Here is a 24,858-nt window from a genome sequence, read left to right as displayed (position 1 = left end):
TGGGGCAGAGTCAGGACCAGGAGCTGGGTGTCCTGTCTCTCTGGCTAGGGGTGGCGCTAGCTTTAGACTAGGAGGAAGGTCCTGAGGTTCCCTTTGGCCTTTGACATGCAAGGGAGAAGATAGGCAGCAGGTGGGAAGAGATGGTGTCTGTCTACTGAAGAATATGGGCCGTTTCTCCACTCTCCATGGCTCTTCTCCCAGCTGAAACAGCAGCAGAAACCCGGAAGATTTCAACACCCGGCCCCCCAACCCAAGTCAGAGTCTACTTGGACCTGAGACAGACAACATAATATGAGCAGTAAGGCTCCAGGGGTGTGGAGAACACACAACCTTTCCATGAAATCCGTTCTGTTCTGCTTTGAAACCCCGAAGAGGGGCGAAGGGAGTGGGCCCTTCTGAAAATTGCAAACATACTCCTAGTACTGCGCTGGGCACTCTGGGCAGGGGAGATGCAGGCCCTGCCCTCAGAATCTAGCTCCCAGCTCCATTCCCAATATCTGCCCTCTGGGAGCACCTTGGGGTATTCACTTTGAAAGCAGGGTCCCGGCTTGGCGCCTGTGGCTCAAGAGGCTAAGGCGGCAGCCACATACACCTAAGGTGGCGGGTTCGAATCCAGCCCAGACCCACCAAACAACAATGACAGCTGCAACCAAAAAATAGCCGGGCGTTGTGGCGGGCGCCTGTGGTCTCAGCTACTTGGGAGGCAGAGGCAGGAGACTCTCTTGAGCCCAGGAGTTGGAGGTTGCTGTGAGTTGTGAAGCCACGGCACTCTACCCAGGAGGATAGCTTGAGGCTCTGTCTCCAAAAAAAAAAAAAGAAAGCAGGGTCCCCTCTTCTCCGACGATCCTGGCAGGCAGGCCTAGGAGGGACTGTGCACATCCCTCAGGCGGGCAGCCTCCTAACTCTTCAGGGCAAAACCTGAGGTCTAGAACAGACGTGGTTTCAGAAGACACACAGCTACTGAGTAGCAGGGCCAGGACCTGATACCTGGGTTGGGGACATTCCCCTGAGTGCTAGGTATAAGGCAGAGGATAGAAGGGCTGAGGAAGGTAAGTGGAGATAGGCAGCAGGTGGGGGGAGAACCAGTCTTGGGACACCCTGGGCACATGTGCCCAGATGGGATGTGTGGCAGCCTATCTCTACAGAGGTGCCTGTTACGTATCCCATTTCACTTTACTTCCCCAAAGAGGCTGGAGCCAGAACATCTGTATCCTACCACAGTCCCTCTCCCACTGCACCTCAAGGGTCACATCTACCCAGCAAATCTCACCTCAGCTCCCTCCCACAGCTACTCAGATACCACATGGGATCCCCCACCCAGCCCAGTCTGGCCCCTCCCAATGTCAGGCTGTGTGACAGAGCCAGCCTCCCCTCCCTCTGCCCCACCTGGCACAGAAGGCCTGACAGCCCAGCCTCTCCCTGTTCTGCCCAGAACTGGCCCTACCCCAGCCAACTCAAAGAGATCGAAATGACTTCCAGGCCCCTCCCATTCTGTAAGCTTCCACCTCTCCTTTCTCAGATCAATTAAAGTCTTGGCCATGATTCACCTTGCAACCTGGGACAGTGGCTTTGATGTCCACCCCAGATATAGACCTCTGTTTCTGCAAACCTAGAAACTGCTACCACATGGTAGGAGAAGGGTCCCTCCCTCAGGCCAGGGCAGCCCCCACTTCACAGAAGTGCCACCCCCCAGGCCTTACCTTCTCTGACTGGGGGGCACAGGGAACTGGCCCTGAATATCAGGAATTCTTTCCACAAAGGGCAACTGGAAAAGCAATGCTTCCCTTGGTGGCCAAGGGCCAAGGAGGGAAAATGTTTAATGTAAAAACATCTGACAAAGTGCCTTCGGGATATATTTTCTGCATCAAAGAAGTAGCTCTTGGCAACAGCCACTCTACCCTGACAAGGAAACTTTGCGTGGCTCCCGACTGTTACAGACGCCCGTGGAAAGCACGCCAGTGGCGACAGGAGGAGGGCGGGCTGTGGAGCCCAGCAGACAGATGGTTATGATTAGGCTGGATGCAACCAAAGGCATTTTCTAGAATTTCAGGTCTCCTCAGAAAACCTGCCAGTGCCCCCAATGATGCAGGCCACTGAGCTATAGTGAGAGGTTGGGACTATCTGCTACCAGCTCAGAGCCCTGGAGGTACTCAACACGCCCCCACACATACACACACCCAGCAGCCTCCCCTCAGCCCACCCACCCACCATCTCTCTGCTCATTTGTTCATCCACCCATCCAACCAGCAGAGCCACACCAGGGCCTGGGTGACAGTTGTTCATCCTGAATCATGGGTTCCCCGGGATGCAGAAGCCCCAGAAACTGAAAGACCATGCTTGAGTCCCAGATCTTCTAGGGACAAAGAAGAAGCCTGAGGAACCCAACAGGTAGCAGAGTGTTTCAATCCCAGTACTATTACTTTTTAGCTGGGTAGCCTATGGCAAATAACTTAACCTCTCTGATCCTTAGTTACTTCTTCCTTTAATTTGGTTAATAAAAGTGGCTACCTCATAGACTCATGGGGAGCATTCCATAAATGAATATATACCTGGCACTTACAGCCTGGCACGGTGATTATTAATCACAGCTATACTAGCTGTGATTATTACATATGGGTGATGATCTCTCTTTACTTCTATGTCTCTTTGGATCTCTTTGCTCCAGGCAAAAATGACTCATTCATTTATTCCACAATGCCCCCCTGCCAGGCACAGTGCTGGACACCAAACAAGGTCCTTCGAGATGAAGTAGATCCCAGGGGTTCCTGGTTCCCATGACCATAATTTCTCTGTTCCAGATTATTCCTCCAGTATTCAGGACAACCTCTCTAAACTCATTTTCCCCTATTCCCCAACCTCTCGCAAACTCTTAGAACTTACAGTGCTACCACATGACTATTTGCCTTTGCTCAAGCTGTTCCTTCTACCTGACAAGACATCTATGGCCTGGTATCTTCTTGGTGAACTCCTATTCATCCTACAAAACCCAACTCTAAATCACCTTCTCCATGAAATTTTCCCTGAACCCCCACCTTTGACCCTGTGCTAGTGCTTATTAGCCTTGGCCATATCTCTAGGGCAGCACTTAGTGCAGTAATTCACCATTCTTTGCTTGCTATCTGCCTCTTCTTCCAGACCAGTGTTTTTCAAGCACACTTGAACCTATAGTAAAACTTCTGCACACACTTAAATCATGTTGATCAAAAAAAGGGCTGGGCCTGAGGGGCTCACACCTATAATCCTAACACTCTAGGAGGTTGAGACAGGTGGACTGCTTGAGCTCAGGAGTTCAAGACCAGCCTGAGCAAGAGTGAGACCCCATCTCTACTAAAAATAGAAAACTAGACAGGCATTGTGGTGAGCACCTGTAGTCCCAGCTACTCAGAAGGCTGAGGCAAAAGGATCACTTGAGCCTGGGAGTTGGAGGTTGCTGTGAGCTATAATGCTGAAGGCAATATTGTAAGACTCCATCTCAAAAAAAAGAGAGAGAGAGAGAAGTATATACTTATTGTGCTTTGAACTTCTTTTAAAAATCATTTAATTAATGATATTTAAATCTTTTCATGGTACACATAAGAGCCTCTCCCAGCACACCAGTGTGCCATGGCACACCGGTTGAAAATCACTGTTCTATGCTCGGCGCCTGTGGCTCAAGCGGCTAAGGCGCCAGCCACATACACCTAAGGTGGTGGGTTCGAATCCAGCCCGGGCCTGCCAAACAACAATGATGGCTGCAACCAAAAAAAATGGCCAGGCGTTGTGGCGGGCACCTGTAGTCCCAGCTACTTGGGAGGCTGAGGCAGGAGACTCACTTGAGCCCAGGAGTTGGAGGTTGTTGTGAGCTGTGATGCCATGGCACTCTACCCAGGGGAATAGCTTGAGGCTCCGTCTCAAAAAAAAAAAAAAGAAAAGAAAAGAAAATCACTGTTCTAGGCTCAGTGCCTGTAGCTCCATGGTTACAGTGCCAGCCACATACACCAAGGCTGGCGGGTTCAAACTCAGCCTGGGCCAGCTAAACAACAATGACAACTGCAACAAAAAATAGCTGGTGTCATGGCAGGCACCTATAGTCCCAGCTACCTGGGAGGCTGAGGCCAGAGAATCGCATAAGCCCAAGAGTTTGAGGTTGCTGTGAGCTGTGATGCCCCACGACACTCTACCCAGTGCAATAGCTTAAGACTCTATCTCAAAAAAGAAAAGAAAAGAAAAAAGAAAATCACTGTTGTAGACCATCAGCACCTAGAGGGGAAGGTCCTGGATTTCTCCATTTTGTATCACCTGCCACTGGCATGTAGTAGGTTCTTAATAAATGCTCAAAACATTGACTTGTCATTCAAAAGCCCACAGTCAAGAATCACAGCAGCCCTGAGGTCCTCTGTTAGATGTGAGTCAGCTGTCCTCTTTGGGACATGGGTTCTTCATCCGTCAAGAATACCCCCATGGGAGTACCCAAGCTTCAGTGTCCTGGAAAGAGAGGGGTCCAGGAAACCAACACCCTCCTTCTACGTGGGCTTGTGCCAGGCTATAGTGGTAATGATGAAAGAAGCTAAGATTCCCCAGGCCAGAAGCCCTAGCTCTCTGATCATGCCCCAAAGCCCAGGAGCTGGTACTCACAGCTCAGAACATATCGGAACCAAGGGTCCTCTGAGATCAGTGATTCAGTGGCCCCAACGTACAGCTGAGTAAACTGAGACTCAAGAATCAAGGATCTTGCCTGATATCCCATGGCAGAGAAAGGGCAAAGTTAGGCCTACAACCCAAGCGGGCACACTGCCCATCACCCTGCATTGCTTCTTGGTAGACCCAGGCTGGCTCGGCACCTTCCTCAAATGTCTGGCCCCCTAGGTCTTCTGTAGTCACCTCTGTTACTCCTGCCCTCTGCTCCTCATACCTCTACTCCAGCCTAGGAAGAAAGGGTTCACTGGTTAGATACTGAAGTTTTAAGGTGGGAAGATATTGACCAAAGTGAAAAAGGCACATGGCAAGGCCCTAATAGGAGTAGGGAATACCGTTAATGCTGGAATGGGAGCTGGGTGCCCCTCCCTCACCCCTGCCCCAGAAGAGGTGAAGAGGCCAGGGCCACTTCTGAATTAGAAACAGCAGGTCCTGGCCAGACTCATCATCAGTCAAGCAACCCATCCCCTAGGTTAGAGCCTGACCTCTGGGGAGAGGCAGGGTAGGCATAGGCCACACCCAAGAGCTACCTCTAAAACCCACAGCGACTGATCTGAGTTCAAGTCTGACTGTATCTGCATTTTCTCCAAGCTCTACATAAGACGTTCTTCCTGCTTTCCAGAGCTAAATGAAATCCTCCCTTGAGGTAAAAAATTTATCCCCTGCCCTCCTACCTTCCCTTCCAAACTACCCCACAGGCAATGAGCAGCACCGTGTGACAGCAACCTGACCAGGCTCTGATGATCACTCAGGTGTGACCAAAACTCAGCTGGATGCTTATGTGTGCACTCTGTATGCTTAGTAAAAAGTTTTCAAAAACGTACCTAAGCCTTGGCCTCCCCCTGCCTCATCTCCCACCAACATCAGGGGCTTTGCTCCCCGATCCCTCAAAACTCCTTTGGTTTCTCTACATCAAGCTCTTTTCACACCTCAGGCCTTTGTACCTGCTTCGCCTTCCTCCTGGAAGGCTCTAAATCCTGTCTCTTTGGTAGACTTCCATTCATCCTGTAAACCCCACCTTGCTATCACCTCTTCCAGGAAGCCTCCCTAGGCTGCCTTCCTTCCCTGTGAAGAGTACATCACTAATCCCTTCTTCCTCTAGAGCACCTCTTGTTTCTTTTTGTAGCTTTACCTTGAGGGCAGAGATGAGGTCATTTCTCCCTGCCCCAGCCACAAGCAGGGTGTCTGGAATACTTTAATGGCCACACCCACCTCAAGTAGTATGCTAGGTCTGGCTGATTCAGGGGCCTCACTTCATTTAACCCTTACCACAGTGATATGCTGTTATCATCCCCATTTAAAGGTGAGAAAACTGAGGGACAGTGCAAAAGTGGTTGTCCCTAGGTCAAACAATTAATAAATGACAGAGCCTGCCACCATTGTAGGGGCCCTGTACACACTGACCCAACTGAACTCATAACGTAGAACAGAGCCAGTGTTAGTTAACAGTATCTGATAGGAACACGCATGGGTCCTACAATCAAGGAAGCAGCCAGAATGCTGCTGCACACACACTCCTCTCCCAGCTTCTGTGCACACAGATAGAGCATCTCAAGGGACCATGGAAAGGGTATTAGGTCACAGTTCCTACCAGGTGGCAGATGGACAAGCAGTGTGGACCCACCTAGGTCATGACCTGGCTCTATCTGCTTGTGCTTGCTGTGTGTCCCTCAGTCTCCTAACCTCTCCCAGCTTTTGTTTCCAAACTGCCCATCTATAGAATGCAAGAATCTACAGAACACCCTGTTCCTCAAGGAGCTTATACTCTGGCCGTGGAAGAAAGGCACCCACATCCAGCTCAGTCCCCAACTTTCCATGTAGTCTTACGTGGCTCTCCCTTCCTTCCTTTGGCCTTCTCCTCTGCAAAGTGGGGGGCTTGCCCCCATTAATGTAACTCTAAAGAACCATCATGTGGTGAGAACTGAGATACCACATACAGCCAAGAAAGGACTGCTGGATCCCCATGATGGGAAGCATACACCATGCCTTGCATACAGCAGGTGCTTAATAAAGCGCTTGTACAGTTATCCAACAGGCACTAGAATAAGATGCCAAAAGGGAGGCACTGGTCCTCCGGAAGCTTGCTCAGTGCCCCACCCCTCACTCCACAGCACAGAGTCAGGCAGGCCTGGGTCCTTAAACAGAGCCATCACCTCAGGCTCCCACTAAGTGACCCAGAGCTCACCCAGCCCCACCTGGCTGGGGTTTCCTACTTTACATAAAGCTCCTTGTGTCTTGCTCATTCTGTTCTTTTAGGCTAGAATAGGAAGTGATGGGAGAACCACCATCCCCACATGGCCCTTCATCCTGCAATTCTTTCCATTATAGCATATTCTACTTTTAAGTTATTAAAAAAAGGGCTGTCCACCAGCCACTCACACCTTAGTATGAATTCCTTACTTTACTCTGCAAATTGAAATCAAAGGAATAGAAAAGGAATGAAAAAGTTGCAGAGAAGCAACAGCCTAATGGGGAACTTGGACAGGGACAGCAGCCCAGGCCCTGATTTAGCCCAGGAAACCAGAGGGCCAGAGTTCGGAAGGTACCTGACGGTGACCTCCAGGCTTTCAAACTTACCCAAATCCCATTGAAGGTGTAAGAATCTTCCGATCTGGTAAAACCTCTTGTATTCTAGCACCCCTCCCAACCTTGCTGCAGTCACCCTCTTCCTCTCAGCTTTAGTTTATTAGTCTGTTTAGTGGGGATCATTTATCCAAATTTGGAGCTGAGGGTAGAGATCAGATGCAAGCATTCTGCCCACCCATGCGCCCTGCCTGCCTGGGCCTGGGACTGAGCCTCAAAATCCCCACCATTCCCAAAAGTGGCCTCCACAACAGGACAGGAAAGTAAAGCAGAGAACCTTGAAGTTGGATAAAAATAGACAGCTCCAGGGCGGGCACTGGGATTGTCATTGTGTGAGACAAACAAGGGCGGTCTCTGTCCTGGGGCTGCAGACACCCTGCTGCCTGTCCCCAGGTGCTGCCATGGACCAGGCTCCCAGGGTCAGCAGCCCCTCAGGATGCAGAGAGACAGAGGGGATGGGCAGCTGGCTGGTGTGGTCTCTGGGTGGTCTGTCTGGATGAGCATGGAACCCTGTACCCTTGCTAGCCCCTCACTCCTACCACTGATGCTTAAATCAAGGAAGCCTGCCCCTGGGCTCCTTGTACTTTGCCACTGCCAGAGTCTGGCTCAGGGAGGGGCATGGGATCCTTGCTGTGGACCACCAGTCAGGGCCCTCAGGGGGAGCTGAGCAGTCATGCTGCCAAATCTCACGTCCCAAGCCCACCATTTACAACTGGGGCAGATGGTCCAGCAGTGAGCCTCAGTTTCCTCATCTATAAGATGGGGAGAATCACACCTGTCTCACCAGGTTGTGGTAAATAGTCAATGAAATGAAGAATGCTGACACTTAGTGAAGTGGCTGGCATGCAGTAAGTATCAATAAACTGCTATCATCACCAGCGCCATCATTATTACCTGTCTTGGAGCACCAAAGACCCTGGCCTAGCCCAGTACATTGTGCCCACCTGTGCCTCTTACTTTTCTGATATCACTGCCCACTCTGTCATCCCGTACAACCTTGCATTCTATCTCTGCTGGATGACCCATGCCATCACCCTCCACCAAGACCTCCTCAGCCTTGTCCCTAAGGTCTCCTTTCCTGAATATGTCCTCCAGGACAGCCAGCACAGCCCCAAGTCTGTGAGCTCCCAGTAGGCAGACGGCAGCTTTAACCCATAGAGTAAACTTGAAAATGTGAACAGTGAGTCCCCAGAGTGGGAGGGGACACACATCATCCCTGGAAGGAGCCAGGATGACCAAAGACAGGCACTCCACTCACCTACTGAGCCCACTCAGAACTCAAACCAAAGCTCATCAAGACTTCACTCAATCTCCTTGCCAAAGGAAATAACAAATATTCTTCCCAAATTCTTCAGCCCCTTAGAATTTCAAGCCACTGGATGCAAAATCATGAGAGCCACAGTGAAGAGCAGCAGGGAACTTCTCACTGCTCTGTACCAAAGACTCCACTCCCAGATATCTGGACAAAAAATGCCAAATACAGAGGCCCCAAAGCCAGCTAAACCTAACTGCCTGGGATTGGGGGGTGGGGGGAGTGTCTCTGCAGACCTCCCAGCTTCCAGAGGGTGCTCTCCCCTAGGAATCAGAGTGGGGGAGGGGCTTCTCAGGTGCTCTGGGGTTTGCCTCCACCCCCACCTACACACCAGGCTCCCTCTGGAATGACTAGGATCAAATAAGACCATGTCTGCAAATACCCTAAAACTGTAAGGTGCCTACATGGAAGCATAAATGTAGGCACCTTACATTAATGTTTCAACCATTAATAGGGGGAGAGGGATGTCAAAAAAATTAGCCATCCATCCTAACGTTCAATGCCAAAGCAATCCATGTAAACCAAATATGCTCCAAGGGTTGGCAATTACAGAGTCATAAATTCAGAAATACATTTTAAACCCTTTGCTTTAAAATTATATGTGGCGTCCATCCATACAGGTGCAGAGGTAAAAGAACGTTATTATAACGTTAACCTGTGTTCATCTCCCTGGGTCTTTAAGGGAAAAAGATCATAACCAAATTGGGTCAAAACACAGAGGAGAGAAGGCAGTGACCACCAAAGACCAGAACCCCAGGTCCAGCTGTGCCACAGGCTACAAGATCCTCATGCGGCCAGCCACACCCCTGGCCAACTTCCAGTCTCTCCATCTTTGAAGAGTGATATCGCTGCCCACTCTGTCATCCCGTACAACCTTGCATTCACAACTCTTGTGAGCTCCCAGGGTTGTGGTGACAATAGGGAATGGACAGGTTAGGGTTATGGCCAGGCAGCTGTGAGCAGCCAGCACTGTCACCCTTAGAATGAGAAGGGGAGTGCGACAAGAATGACAGAACTCTGTGGGAAATACATTTACCAAAGGTATGTTCCACTCTTGTAGAAGAGAGGGGACAGGACAGTAGCGAGAGGCACAGACCCTGCCACCATGTGACCACATGTAAGTTACTTTACCTACCTGGGCCTGGCCCATAGGAAATGCTCAATAAACCCTATGCTTACTGTTCCTATGGCTATAGTGGGATGGACGTGGGTAGGGGAAGAACGGCTCAGATACAGAAAAACGGCGATCCAGCCATACACACTCGGGTCCCACCGAGCACAGAGCCAGGCCACAAGCCCCAGCACACTTCACAGGACATGCGATGCTTCCAAAGGGCCCACACACTTTGCCACCAGCCCTGGATGAGCCCGATCCAACATCAACCTCTCTTTCCTCAATAGAGGAAATCTTGGAAATCAAGGAAAGCTTGATTTAGTTATTCCTCTGAATGTACGAGGCCCTCCAGCCAGCTTTAAAATTCGGGGGGTAGGGGGGCTCCACACCAGTGCTCTGTTTCCTATCTCAGCGCCCACTACTCAAAGACACAGAAAACACTGGCCTTTGGCAAACTCCTGTTTTGCCAGATCCTCCCCTGCAAGCTCATTCTCCCCACTCCATTTCTCCCCTCTGTTTTGACCCTTCACATCAGTCCCTGCCCTAGAGTGGGGACAAAAGGAAGATCAATGTGTAACACATCCACTTTGCTCCCTCTTGCAGCTAGAGAAGAGGATCCCTGGCTAAAATGAGAGATGGAGAGCAGTGTGAGCTTCTTATCATGTCCCTGAGAGACAAGGTAAGGTCAACATGGTGGACAGGCACTTTGTAAGTTATCATCTTCCGGTTTCATCATACACACTGCTCTTAACCCGACAAACACCATCCATTCAAACACTGGCAATTTCCCATCCAAGGAGTAGGAGTAAAAGGGAAACAACAAGAAGAAGGGCGATAAAAAAGACGTCCACTGAGCACCCCTGTCCCACCTGGCCCCTGTGATAAAGTTCAACACAACAGCAACACACACAGAGAAAATGTGCCGACCTGAGAATTCACCCGAAGCAGTGATGAGGGAGTTGGTGGCCTCCGTTTCAGTGTAAGACAATGTGGAATCGGACAGATCTGTGGGAGGAAAGAGAAAGCGAACTTAGTTGGCCGTGGGGCACTGCTCTTTTCTTCTTTCTCACATATCTGTGTGTCTGTGCGCATGTGTGTGCCTGCAAAGGGCAGCATGTCCCTCACAACTTTCTGGTGACACTCTGTGACGCTGGCCCAGGATTACCTGAGAGCAGACCAGCCAGCCCTGAACTCTTCTGGAAAATGCTGACTGCTGAGACCCTGGCACCTGAAAGAGTTCCAGTTGCTCTGACCACAGAAATAACCCAAGTTCAGGGGACTGAGCAAGTAGCAACTTGGAGCCTCCTTGGGTAAGGTTAAATTAAGCCCCTAAACAATTCTTAGTTGCTGTACTTAATTACAACCATTAAAATTCTTGAAGTTGTTCCTTCTTGCTTCCTTCCTTCCTTCCTTCCTTCCATCCTTCCTTCCTCCCTCCCTCCCTCCCTCCTGCTGGAGCTGGGGAAACTTTGTTTTAACAAGTCACCAGCCATCCTCACTCTGTCCTGCTTACACCCCTCTAATTAAGGGATCAAGCATTTGCTCTCAGATTAACTGTGTTTTCTCTCTCCCCTCCCCCACCCCCTAACATCCAAACCTGCTCACAGAGCAACTTCCAATGCCTGTTTTTCTTAAGGCGTTCATTTTTTTCCAGTAGTTTTAAGTACTTCGTATGGCGTGTATTGTTTTCCCCTGTCTGCAGTGCACTTAGATGGGAAAGAGAAATTCTTTTGCACATTTCTCTCGAACACTGAGCTGCTAGCTTGACAAGCCAATGCCTTTTGGGACAGACAAGACTTGGAAAATTTTTCCTGGGCTCGTGTCTCTGCTACCAGCAATGGGTGTTGTCCCCATTGAAGGGACAGGTCTGTCCAACAGTTGGAAGGCATGCTTCCAGAGGCCTATAGCACACTCCTCCTTTCTGACCCAGTACAACCCAGGTCTGGCTCAGCCAACCCCACCTGGCCCCACCTGGCTCAGCAGAGCCACCCCAGGTGGGGGATCCCTGGGACAAAACCATTAGCTTCGGCCCTAGCTAGCCAGAATTCCATTCGATCCTACAGGAATTTTTTTGCCTTTTTACCACATGGCTTGGGGAGTGGGAAGATGAAACATTAACCAATTTAGCCTTCTTTTTTTTTTTTTTTCATTTCCCTCTTGCCAGATGCTGACTGGGTGTTCTGGGTTTTATTTTGTTTTTTGGTCTCATGTGATCAAAGAGGCTTAGAAGAGAACTGGCTTTTTTGTTTATGAAAAAGCAACAATGCAAGGAAAAGAAAATAATACAAAAAATAACCCGGACTATTTATCAGGGCACGAAAAAGTTTATCTACCGATAAAATGTGTTAGAAGAAAACTAAGGACACACAGAAAATCTTTAAAAAAAGAAAACAAAACAAAACAAAAATGTTTAATGCCTACATGGGGGCTCCTTCAAAGAGTTCTGCTTTAATGCCTAATGTTCCCGAGGAGCTCACTGCCCACAGCCTTGCTGCCATTTCTCATTTAAAGTAGCAACAGAACAAGCTGAGTCCTACTTCTTCCCAGGGAACTGCTGTGGAACCACCATAGACAGCACTGTGAGGTGTCCAAAAGGAGTCAGAACAAGTGGTTTCCACCTTCCCTAGTTAGTAAAGTCCTTATCATGCCCTCACCAAACCCTTACATCTTTTATTTCTAGTGACAGTGCCGCAGTGGATGTAGTAGAAAAGAAATTTCCCAACCTCCATCACTGCTGAAGCCCCAAGGAGCAACGCTGGCTGCAAACTGGAGCCCCAGGACTGAGTCCCACCTCCACTATTAGTCAAGCAATATCAAGGGTTACACCAACTTTTTCTGTAAAGAGAGTATCTATTTTCAGCTATGCGAACCACACTCTCTCTGTTGCAACCACTCACTCAGCTCTGCTGCTCAGAAGTAGCCGTAGACAACATGGAAACAGATGAGCGTGGCTGTGTTCTGGTAAAACTTCACTTCCACATACTGAAATCTGAATTTCTTGTCATTTGCACATGTCACAAAATATTAGTCTTCTTTCGATTTTAGCCATTTAAAAAAGAAAAGCCATTCTTAGCTTACAAGCTGTATTAAAGCTTGTAGCTTTCGGACCACCAGCCAAGTGACACAGCCTCTTTCTGGGCCTCAGTTGTCCCATTTGTAAAATAATGGGCATACCTGATGGTTTTCCAAAGGGTCATTCTGCAGGGCTGGGAGGTGTCCTGATTTTTGCTGCTTTGTCACAGGCTGACCAACAAACTCTCAGGGCAATGATCCCTAACATTCAAACTGAGGTGCTACATTTACCCGGAATTTTTGAGGGCTGTTCTCTCTCTCTCTCCCTGATGGAACTAGTGCAATTATGCCAACTTAGGAAATGCTGAGACAGGCCTGTAAAGGAAGGAAGGGGAACCACGACCTGAATGGGTTTGTGGTTCAACCCTGCTGCTCATTACCCGGGCAGCTCCTCCCCCTCCATCTGATTCCTCATCTCTTAAGTAGTGGTGTCCCACCAGATAACATCTCCAGCTCCCCCAAAGAACTAAAATTTTCCCATCCATGGAATGATCATACTTTTTTGGAATAAACAATGGGGAAGCCACCATGGTTTAACCACTGACTCACACCCTTGTGGGACAGCCACTGCCCTCCTTGCTTGGGGAGGTCAAATTCCCAAATTTGGGAAGGTACCAAATTTGGTAGGTACCTCTGACTTCACAGTGGGTAGGGGCCTGGAAGGAAAACTGGGGTGTATGCCTGAGAGTCTACAGCACTAAGAAGCGACCTCCAGGATGATAGTGACGTGATACTGGAAGGAGGCATTTACCAAAAACAAAACAAAACCCACCTTCTGCTCACTTAGTGAATGTTTTACATCATTGCCATGCCATCTGACTTTTAAAATTTGAAAAAGGAATTTCAGGGTCACAAAGTTGCTCTCCTGGTACTACTAGGGACAAAATAATTCACCCTGCCACTAGGTACCTACAGACTCCACCAGTTCTCTGGCTCATAACCTGCACTCTGAATCCCCATTAGCAGAAACAGAGGGCCAGGGAACAAGTGATCTCTGCTTTTTAAAACCACACATATCTACCCCAAAATGTGAGCTGATCATCTAGGCCAGAGGTTCTCAACCTGAAAGGGCCACAGCATTAGGAAGGTTGAGAACCACTGATAGGCCCAAGGTTTTACAGAAAATGCATTTTGCCTCTACATGCAATTTGTATAAAATGGTATTACCACCTCCACTAAACTCACCTAGGGGACAGACCACGCCAGGGGCTTTACATTCCCATAAGCGTTCTTTCTAAACATTCTAATTGTTGTTTCTGTCCAGGTGAACATCTTGGCTTAAAGAAGGAAGGAAAATACATAGCTCTTCTCAACAAAGACTTCATGCTCAACCTATCTGTCACACTACTCAATACACACTGAAAAAGAACAACTCAAGGCTGAGGGAAGGAGAGAGAGGAAAAGAGACACAGAAATACCAACCCACCGCCAATGAGATGCTTAAGCCAAAACCCATTCATCTCCGACAGGCCCATGTTTAAAGGTCACAGAGAGGTTAATGATGAGCCATGGAATTTCAAGATGTAAACTGCCTGCTGCAGAAGCTGGGTCTGCTTTGGCCCGATGGTGGGAGTGTTTGTAAAACTTCACCCCATTTCAAAGTAACCAGACCGGCTTTCACCCCTCCTTTCCCGCCCTTCAGCACTGAGGCCAGATGGAGGCTGGGCTGAAGAGGAGCCGGGATGGACACATTTCTGCAAGGGTGGGAAGGAGGGCACACTTACCCAGTGGCTTGTACTCGTCGCGAGGAGACAGCCGAGAGTAGGGGGGTGGCGGTGATTCTGGAAGACAGGAGATATCGCGTCACTACCAGGGTATGGGAGTTCACACCTTGGGTTCTACATGCTTTTGCAAGGAAACATTCCTTTTCTCCTACTACTCTGATCCCCCAATCCATTGGAACAAGTAAAGCCACAGAAAACAAAACCTGGGCTTAATCCCTGCTTTGCTACCTTTGGCTGTGTGACCTCAGGCAAAGTACTTCACCTCTCTGAGCCTATTTCCTCAGCTCTAAAATGAGAGTAACAATCATGTAGACCTCCCAGATTTGCAGGACAATGTCTGTAAAATGCTTAGTACAGCTCTCAGCACTGTAGAAAAACACTTCCAGTATATTAACAGTAACTACTACTACTATCACAAGAGAAATGCAAGTGGAGGAGAAGTCAGAGCTGGTGTTGCCAGATAAAATACAAGATGCTCAGTTCAGTTTGAATTTTGGATAAAGATAGAGTAAGTTTTGTTTCTGTTTTTGTTTTTGAGACAGAGTCTCAAGCTGTTGCCCTGGGTACAGTGCCATGGCGTCACAGCTCACAGCAACCTCAAACTCTTTGGTTCAAGCAATTCTCTTGCCTCAGTCTCCCAAGTAGCTGGGACTATAGATGCCTGCCACAGTGCCTGCTATTTTTTTGTTGCAGTTATCATTGTTGTTTAGAAGGCCAGGGCCAGGTTCAAACCCACAAGCCTCAGTGTATATGGCCAGTGCCCTAACCACTGGCCAGTGCCCTACCCACTGAGCTACGGGCGCTGTCTGGCCTAAGTTTTTAGTTTAAGTATGTCCTTTGCAATATTTGGGATATACTTATACAAAAATATTCTATGTGTTGTTTACTTAAATTTGAAATTCAAATTTACCTAGGCAATCCTGTATTTTATTTGCTAAATTTGGCAAGCCTAGTCAGAGCTGAGTACAAAAACCCAAACACAGAAACTTGTTTCCAAACAAGCTGCAATAGAACTAATATTCTCCGGTAAAGGGACAGTGGTGAAACTGGTTGCGAGTCAGAAAGCCAAACCCAGCTCAGACTCTTCAACAGGAGGCCTTAAACTAGTCCCTGCCAGCTCTTGGCCTCAGTAGCCCCCTTTGTGAAGGGCAGGAGTGGAACATAAGCTCTCTACTGCCTTCCAGCTCAGACTCTGTGATTCTTCATTGTCTATGGTATTTTTCTTTGGGTTTCCTTTTCATCTGCCTAAAATACTCCTCTTTAAAAACATATACTTTGCCTTCAGAAGAATTCCTGAGCCTCTTGCTTTACTGGAAGTAACAATTTGCTAAACTAAGTAACAATTTGCATGAATGAAATGACCCTTCATTTTCTGCAAATGAAACTAAACACAATCAAATCGCAAACTAAAACAAACTCTCAGTGGTAATAAAGTGGTAATAACTATTATTAGGCGGGTATCAGTAATGACACAAGGAGTAATAAGGGTTTTTCGCAATTATAATAAGGCACAATTAGCTGCAGGAATATTTGTTTTGCTCCATACACCCAACCAGGCTCCATCTCTTCCCCACCCTGGCCTTTTCAGCCCAAAGTTACTTCAACAAAGTGAAGACTGAGGTCTAGAGACAGGGACTCCTTTGTGGACAGAGTAAAGGAAAAGTGAATCACAGAGTAGCCACTAGGAGAGACACAAACATGGACCTTCAGTTTTATGCACTGATTTTTTTTACCTTAGACCTCACGTATAGAGTGGTTAATCATACTCATTAGGCATCTACTTTTATTTAATTCTTTCTCAAAAATAAAGAAATAAAAAAAGATAGCATTATTATCCCCATTTTACAAATGGGAAAACTGACTTGACCTTGTTCTCCAGTCAATCACAGAACAGGAGAGATTACAGCCCAGGCCTGACTCTGCTCTACAGGCCAAGAAGTACCGTCATATACGCCTTTTCACTAAAGGAGAGAGTGCAGAGAGTGCCCACTAAATGGGGACAAAGACAACAGTGCTGAGGATGGGGGCAAAGGTGGGCATATCTATGGACAAAGATGGGGAGAAAGAGGACCTAGAGGACCCTCAGATCTAGAAGTGATTAAAGGCCAGCCTTGCGGGATAAGAAGCATGGCATAGAAGGGCTAGAGCTGCATGGGGAAGGAGAATTGAGGCCAGTATTTCCACGGTACAGAGAAGGAGACTAAGGCCTGGCAAGTGGAAGTGACTCCTTCAGGAGCTGGGTGGGGAGCCAGAACTGGAGCCAGGTCTCTGACCCCCAGCCTCACACCCTTTCCACTATCCCCACAAACTTGGCATAAAGCCGGCAATTCCTGTATTAGAGTTACTTTTGCAGAAATCTGATTGGATTGGCTGGAGCCCAGACCACACATGGCACAGAGCTCTGGACATTTGGCCCCTCACCCCCCAATTTGTCCCCAAAGGTGAAACATGGCAGCAATGGGCAGTGGGTGCTGGAGTCAAACCCTGTAATCAACCCTACAACCCTCTTCCAGGGGGCTGCTTACCTGCTTACCTGGGAGGGGAAGAAGGGCTCATGAAACTCCCCTCGCAGGAGCCACTTGGGCCTTGACTTGTAACCCATGACACATCCAAGTTGGAGGATTTAATGTCATGAGTAAGACAGAAAGAAAATCTAGTGAGGGAACTGAAAAGCTTTCAGGAGGGACTCCACCAGGCCCCCATTTGCTTCAGCAAAATGATTAAAACTGTTCAACCACAGAGACTGAGAGTTATCACTAAGCCCCAAATTCCATTCTCCACAAGTAAAAGTATGAAGGCTTATAGACCTCGCCCACTAACCCAGGGATTTACAATGTTAGAAACAATGTTAGGCCTTGGGGTTCACCCAACTCAACTACTTTAATAGGGAAACTGAGGTCTGGCCTGTTAATGGACCTGTCCCAACCACACCTGAAGGGAACCACAGATGTAGTCTACCTCAACAAAGCAAAGGGGCAGGCGGGTTAGAGGCTAATACCAGATAACCCTCTTTTAAATTCACACATCATAAGAGTCTCTTTTTTTTTTGCAGCTTTTGGCCAGGGCCAGGTTTGAACCCGCCACCTCCGGCATATGGGACTGGCACCCTACCCTTGCGAGCCACAGGCGCTGCCCCAAGATTCACTTTTAAAATACACAACTCGCAGGCAGCACCTGTGGCTCAAAGGAGTAGGGCACCAGCCCCATATACTGGAGGTGGCGGGTTCAAACCTGACCCCGGCCAAAAACTGCAAAAATAAATAAATTAATTAATTAAATAAAATATACAACTCAGTAGTGTTTAGTATATTCATAGAAATGTGAAACCATCACCACAGTCTAATCACAGGACATTTTCATCCCCATGAAAAGAAACCCTGTCCCCATTACCTGTCACCTCCTGTACCCCCTCAACCCCAAACACTAAGCAGCCACTAATCTACTCCCTGTCTCTACAGAACTGCCTGTTCTGGACATTTCATATAAATGGATTCACACTACACATGGCCTTTGTGACTGGTTTCTTTCATTCAGCATAGCGTTTGTGAGGCTCCTCCGTGTTGTAGCATGTTACAATACTGCAATTCATTCTTTTTTACGGCTGAATGATATTTCATTGTTTGGATGTACCACGTTTTGTTTATCCATTCTTCAGCTAATGGACATTTGGGCTGTTTCCACTCTTTGGCTGTCATGAACAATGTGCTATGAACAATACTGGGTTAAGTCTTAACTGCCACTCCCACCCCACTCTTACGTGGCTGGGCCCCATGGATCTGGAATAATGAAGTCCCGGGAAACAACTCAGATGAGCAAGGTGGGAACTCAAGTGGGACACTTGAAGGGTAAGACCAAAGGAACTAAGAGCTGCCACCAGGCCCTCTGTGCACTCTTCTCTTAGAAGTTGTCTTAGTACTTGCGCAAGTTATGTTCATTTTAAAATAATAACCAAATAATCTCCAACCAGGAGAACTCTTAGAGCTTTGCAGGCCCTCTGCAAGGAATGGACAAGGTAGAGAGAAAAGGAAAGAGAGGGAAACAGAGAAACATCAGAAGCTCCAAGCCCCTCAGATACACAGCCTGAGACTTCAACTTCAGGAATCTCCTCCAACTTCCTTCAGAAGCTAGAGCAGTCAGCCAGGGGCCAGTGCAGCAGAGGCTAGCTCTCAGCTCAGCCCAGGCTTGTCTCTGGTTAGACCCCAGAGGGTACTTAGCTTTTTGGGATCTAGACCTAAATTCTAAAGCCAGAAGAGGGTTCGTAGCCTCTCCCAGTGCCTGGAGAGGCAGTTTCAGTTTGGGACATTACCTTCTACCCCCATCTCTGCAGTTCAGCATCTTGCTTAGGAAAGGATCCACATGCCTCCCTGGGCCTCCAAATTTCCCCCCCTCCCAAAGGGTGGCTGTGGGTGGAGAGGGGGCCTCCCACAAACCCATTCCTTCTGCCCCCAGAACCTGAAGGCTCAACCCTAAGCCCCAGGATGGGAGACCCAGAAAAGGAGCTCCTGGCACTTTAAGGCTGGCTGAGCCTAATTGCCCAGATTCCCCTGGCAGCCAGATAAACAGCACAGCCGGCTGGCGCCAGCAAGAGGCAAACTGCACATTATCACCCCTTCCTCACCTCCAGGAGGAGTGAGGAGGAGCAGACAAGCAGGCCTAGGGGCTGAGCTGGGCGGGGCAGGGGCTTGGAAGCCCAACTTGAAATTGATCTCATTTCAAAGGGATAATGCCAGGCCAAATAAAAGGAAAACTTTCTAGCCCGTTCTAATTCCTACAGTCCTGGCCTGGGAACCCTGTGTTTTCCTAGGCGGCCTCCTCCAGTCGTTTAGAAGTTCTCTCTCTCTCACTCTGCCTCTCTTTACCGGGCGCAATTTGGATAATAGTAATTTACTGAATATAATTACAGAAAAAAAAAAGTGGTGAAGCAAAGAGCAGGAGATTTATTCCAAAGTTAATGGATACTTTCAGGAGAAAGGAGCTCTATAAACACAGGTTAGAACTGTGATTAAAGTATTTTTCCATATTTCCGTCCACATAGGCACCCACCAAGCTCAGCAAACTGGCTTTTCCTGGGACAGAAAGACACACAAGAGGAGACAGTGTTGGACCTGAGTCCCAAAGACAGGGAGGCCAGGTTCTCTGTGGAGGACCCCAGTTTCTGAGACAAAGGTGAGGGAGAGGGCAGGGGAGGAAGACCTACAGAGCCTGGAATCTATCTGCCCATCAGACCTCAGGGACGCTGTCCAAGCCCCCCACTTTACAGAGGGCAAAAGAGACCCAGAAAAAGGAAACTTGCCCCAAGGCTCCAAAGCAAGTTGATGGATGGAGCAGGACTGGCTTTGAACAGCAGGGGTCCACATTGACCCAGAAGGGGCCTTCTGTCACTGGGGCTGGGTCGGAGGTCCTGAGGGGGTGGTGCCAGATGGGTGTCTTCAGTGCTGGCTGTTCCCTAGCTGTGTGCCTGCTCTATGTGTGTGTCCTATGCCCCATGCCCCATGCCCCAGCCCTCACCCCCAGAGACCTGGAAGGAGCAGTTTTGTTATCAGGACGCGCACGGCTGAGCCCCAGCTATGTGCCCTCCCAGCTATGCAGGGAGCCAGGCTGGCAGTCAGGTGGCAGGGAGCGGGTGGGCAGCAAAGGGCTCCCCCAGGTCTCAGTCCCAGCTGCAAGATGGTCAACCTGGCACATACTAGAAACTTTTCCCAGACCGGCAGTCCTCCTAACTGTCCCCCAGGTAGCTGAATGGGGGCTCCACAGGCTAGCAGAGGGCCAAAAAGTAGGGGAACAGACTGGGGGTGCTGTACCCCTCCAGCAAGAGCGCCTCCTGCTGGAGGGGGGAGGGAGCCAACTTCCCATGCTTAGTCCAGAATCAGGAGACTGTCCCTTGAGCCACCCCCACTGACCCATAGAGTGATTAAGAGGAGAGTTAACTTATCCCACTTCACACTACAGGTTACCGCCAGAGCAGAGCCTAGGACCAGACCCATGGTCAAGAAGGGTTGCCAGGCCTCCCTCAACCTGTACATGTCCAAGTCCACCAAATTCAAACCAACACCCAGACCAACTCCCAGTCAAGGAGTAGGAACAAGATTGGGTCTTGCCTATCATCTCCAAATTTTTCACTCCTCTTCCTGCATTATCACCTGAGCTGCCTGGCACCTGCCTCAGCTGGCCCTCTCTTTGTCTCTGACCCATCATGCAAGGTTCCAGCCCCTGTTAGAGCTGTGGAGTTCCTGCAGGTTACACTCCAATTACACACACCCCCGGAGCACTTCTGGGAGTTCAGACACTGACCAGGCGCTGCCCACTTCCCAACTTCCCCCACCTCTTCTCCTCACCTATGGGATTATGCTTCCTGAGGGCACCGATCCTACTCATGTTTCCACTCTGCCAGCTACAGCACCCAGCATAGTGCCTGGCTCAGAGTAAGTGCTCAACAAACATTTACTGGCATACTGACATGGCGAGAGAGAAAACACCTGCTACGGTCTGCTACAAGAGTGGAGTAGGTCCCACCATCTATCCTCCACTTAAAAAAAAATTGCAAGGAACAAGAAAACCACAAATAGGGTTCTTCTTTCCAGAAGCAAGAAAGAGACAGAGATAGCAGAGGAGAGAAAGACACTTCCAGGGGAAGCTGTCAGGAAGAGTGAAAAGGTGCACAGAAAGCCTGGCATGGGTCACAGGTCAGGGACCACCCAAAGCCCCTAATTGAACCTGGAATGACACTAGGAAAGTGGGGCTCCTGATCAAAGCTGCCACTGCCCCTCCCCACTCTCACCCCATCAATGCCCTCCATTCAGGAACCATCGATGGGGGGAAACTTCCTTTCCTCTCTAACCATCACCCACCCCCCATACACAAAAGACACCTGGGACAAATCCACCGCCCTAGGCCCATAGAACTAAGAGTCAGAAGACCTGTGATCTAACTCTCTATGTGCCCCAAGCCTGGGTGCTGAGTCTCTTCCAGGGAGGTCAGAATGGACGAACTCAAAGCCCTCCCAGGCCCAACATCCTCTTAACTCCTTGCCAACCCTCCCCACCCGCAGCAAAACTGGCAATGCCACCTAACATGCACATATATCCCTCAGATACTACCTATAGGCTAAAAGGTGTGCTCCCTGCAGTGCAAAGGTCACAGCAGGGGCACTGCAAGCTCCTGGCCTGCCTGAGGCCTCCACCTGTCCTCACTTCTGCTCCAGCACCCAGGACCTGCCCAGGTAAGCAAAGCTGAGCGCAGGGTGTGTATGCAGAAAATCCCAGGAAGAGAACAAAGAAGGGGGGGCAGTTCTCAGCAGTAATGAAATACATGACTTCCTCATCTACTCACAGATATCTCCAAGACCCTCAACTCCACATAAAAACTCAACACAAATTGACAAGGATGATGATGGAGGACCCTGGCACTGGACACCCAAGGGATGTTGGGAATAACCAAGTCAAGACAGGGGCCTCCACTGCAGAGAGGGGTTACCCTGAAAAAGCTTTATTTCAAAGTATACAAAGGCATGAGTGGGACATTTTACACTTTTAACTTCAGCTATCATTTATCTACACCCAATTTCACAACTTACAGCCACTTGGATACAGAAAAATACAACAGGGCATACAAATGCTAGAAGCCTGGCCAAAGACAGGTAACTTCAGAAATTGGAGTTGGGGGAAGGGTCCCCTTTTCTTCCACCTCTCCTTGGCCTGTCCTTCACTTTCACCATCTGTTAAGTTAAAGCCTACATTACATCACTGAAGCTGCACAGAGAAAACCCCAACGTGCGTCCTCAGTTTGCCGGAAGACCTGAGATAAAGCTGCCGTTTGACAAGTATGCTCCGACACCCACTCCCCCCTCACCTGGGGGCTCCCACACTTCAAGGGCACGGGGCAGCACCCGCACCTGCGCCCGCCCACAGTGCCACAGATAGAGAGAAGGCCACAGAAAAAGACCTGGAGGGGTATCTGCAACCCCCTCCCAGCGCGGCGCGCTCACCTGGCCCGCAGAGCCGGCTGAAGTGGTAGGGGTTGCAGCACACGGTGGGGCCGTCGGCGGCAGCGGCGAAGCTGTGGCAGCCGCACAGGGGCTTCAGCTCCACGGCGTGTTGCAGGTCTGGCCAGCGAAAGAGGCGGCCGAGCAGCAGCTGCGGAGGCGCGGGCTGGCCGCCCAGGCGGAGGTCGGCGCGCGGCACCAGCACGCAGCCGCCCGGCACGCCGCCGCGGGACTCCACCGCCTCGAGCAGCGTGTCCAGAGAGCGCTCCTTGAGGCGCTTCAGCAGCGAGTACGTGACCGTTTTGAGTTCCTGCTCCAGCAGCAGCAGCCGCGAGCGAGCTTCGCGACTCCGCCCGCCGCCCACCGGCTCCAGGGCCGCTGCGCCCAGGGGGTCGCCGGCGTCCCGGGGCGCGCCAGCGGCGTCCCGCTCCGTAAAAAGACAGCAGGTCACCGTCTCGCAGTCACTCTCGGGCAGCCAGCCCGGGACTCCCGGCTCCGCCACGTCCAGGAGGGATCCCCCAGAGCCGGCCCCCGGCTCCGACATGGGCCTCGGGGGGCCGCCTGCGCGCCGGCGTCTCCCGGCGCTCTGGGCGCCTCGCTGTCCCACGGTGTCTCGGGGCCGCCGCGGGACTACCGGGCGGACTTCGGAGCGGTCGCAGCCTCCGCCCTCTCGTGCCCGCGGGGCCAGCTCAGCTCGGCTGCCCAAGCTCCCATCCTCGTCGCCGCCGCCGCCGCCTTCCTCCCGATCGGGGACCACACGACTTCGCCAAAGTCGCCGCACCAGCCCCGAGCGTTTGGACCTGAACATACGATATCCTTTGGCGCCGGGGGTGGGGGGGAGGCGGTCTCCGGTTACCGGGGGTCCGTTCCCTCAGCGAGGCGCCGGCTGCGCGGGCCGCAGCCCCACATGAAGCTCGGCCGCGGAGCGCCGTGCAGACCGCGCACAGCCTGTCGTCGAAGGGGCGCCGCAGGGCTGCAACATGAGGGAGCTAGCCGGGGCGGGACGGCGGGGAATACGCGCACGCCGAGCGGCAGTCCGCGCCCGGCCAGCGGCTACATGGACCGCGGCGGCTGTACTGCTCAACGACTCCAGCCCCCGCGCTTCAAGGGGGCTGCAGGCGGCGCGCCGCCAGAAGGACCCCGCATGGGCCGGCAAGCCTTCAAAAGTTGCGCGGCTGGTCCATGAGCACAAAGTTCTCGCGCCGAACCCCGAAATGTGTCTGGAAAGCCCTGCCTTTAAAGCCCTAGCGCTTAACTACATGGGCTTTTTCCTGCAGGATCCAAAGGCAGGCGTGATGGTATCTTCAGCTCCCTTCTTACTCCCTGCAAAAAGAAAAAAAAAAGGAAAAGAAAGAAAAAGAAATCCCAAACAAAACCCAAATCCCTGGATTTGCATGCACGAAAGGCAAACTCCGTCTCGGATCTCAGGCGCTAGATGCACTTGGAGCGAGTTTCTTCAGAACGCGGGTGTCAACACATGAGTGGAAGCTGTAAAAATCCCAAAGAGCTGGTGGGAATCCTTAATTAAAAATGCAATCCGCCGAGGCAGAGGTCGCAGCCTGCCCCACGCTGCGCTCGGACGCTCCGGGCGCCGTGGCTGCCGAGGTCTACCCCCCTCCCCCCTCTACAAAAGTGCCTCCCCGTGGCCCTGCTGTCCCAGAGAGGTCTGGCAAAGCAGCGCCCGGCGGCTCTTTCTCTCGGCTGTGCTCCCTCGATCGCTCCCCAGCTCGCCTCTCTCTCTCTTTTTTGTTCTCCTCAAACGCACACTGAGGGCCCCCGGAGGAGCGCCGCGGAGTCATTGGCTGCCTCCCATCATATGCCAGTCTAGACACTTTGGCGGCTCCGCGGCGCTGATTGTTGCGCAAACAAGGTTTCAAGTTTCTTAACTCTTAAAGGAGAACACGTCCCATTGCTGGGCCAGAGGCTCCAAGGGGCCGGCTCCTGGGGCGGGACGAGCCCTGGCCCCCGCCCCACGCCCGCCCAGACACCCCCGCCCCCAGCCTGACAGCGCCCGCGGCCCGCTCTCTGGCTTGCGTTGCGACCTGGGCATGGATGCGAACGAGCACACGCACAAGCATGCACACTTACGCGCGCACATACACAGGGTCACACAAACCCCGGGCAGGCGTGTGAGGACTCGGTGGACCCATTGAGGCTCAGAAGCAACCGGGGCACTTTGACTCTCCCTGGCTTGTGCACAAACTTACAAAACACTCATTGCACTTTAGAGTCGGTCCAAACCCCCATCCCAGGGTAGGCTAATAAAAATGGGTGTGTGTGTGCCTTCCTGGATTGCGTCTCTGGGGAGCAGGGAGTAGCTATATAGGGGTAGCGGATCTTCCGTAACCGCAAGAGAACTCTGTGTCCCCTGTGCAAAGTCAGGGATCGTTCTGCTGGG

At 50.7% G+C, this 24,858-nt stretch overlaps 1 protein-coding gene across 1 annotated transcript in view; it reads right to left on the bottom strand.

The window, feature by feature from the left end:
- The window catches only part of SMAD6 (SMAD family member 6), a 78,055-nt gene extending 53,755 nt beyond the window's left edge, over window positions 1-24,300 (bottom strand). Inside the window, exons 1-3 of the mRNA XM_003784450.3 lie at window positions 22,464-24,300; window positions 14,480-14,536; window positions 10,611-10,688 (exon numbers count right to left, since the gene is read on the bottom strand). Coding sequence (XP_003784498.1) covers window positions 10,611-10,688; window positions 14,480-14,536; window positions 22,464-23,268 — 940 coding nt within the window. The 5' untranslated portion in view covers window positions 23,269-24,300. The remainder of the gene's footprint in view (window positions 1-10,610; window positions 10,689-14,479; window positions 14,537-22,463) is intronic.
- Window positions 24,301-24,858: the final 558 nt, after the last annotated feature.

The sequence above is a fragment of the Otolemur garnettii genome, unplaced genomic scaffold (assembly GCF_000181295.1).
Source record: "Otolemur garnettii isolate 467f Iridium unplaced genomic scaffold, OtoGar3 scaffold00011, whole genome shotgun sequence".
Lineage (NCBI taxonomy): Eukaryota > Metazoa > Chordata > Mammalia > Primates > Galagidae > Otolemur > Otolemur garnettii.
The sequence above is the reverse complement of the archived record's forward strand: the minus strand, read 5'-3'. Positions and strand labels throughout refer to the sequence as shown.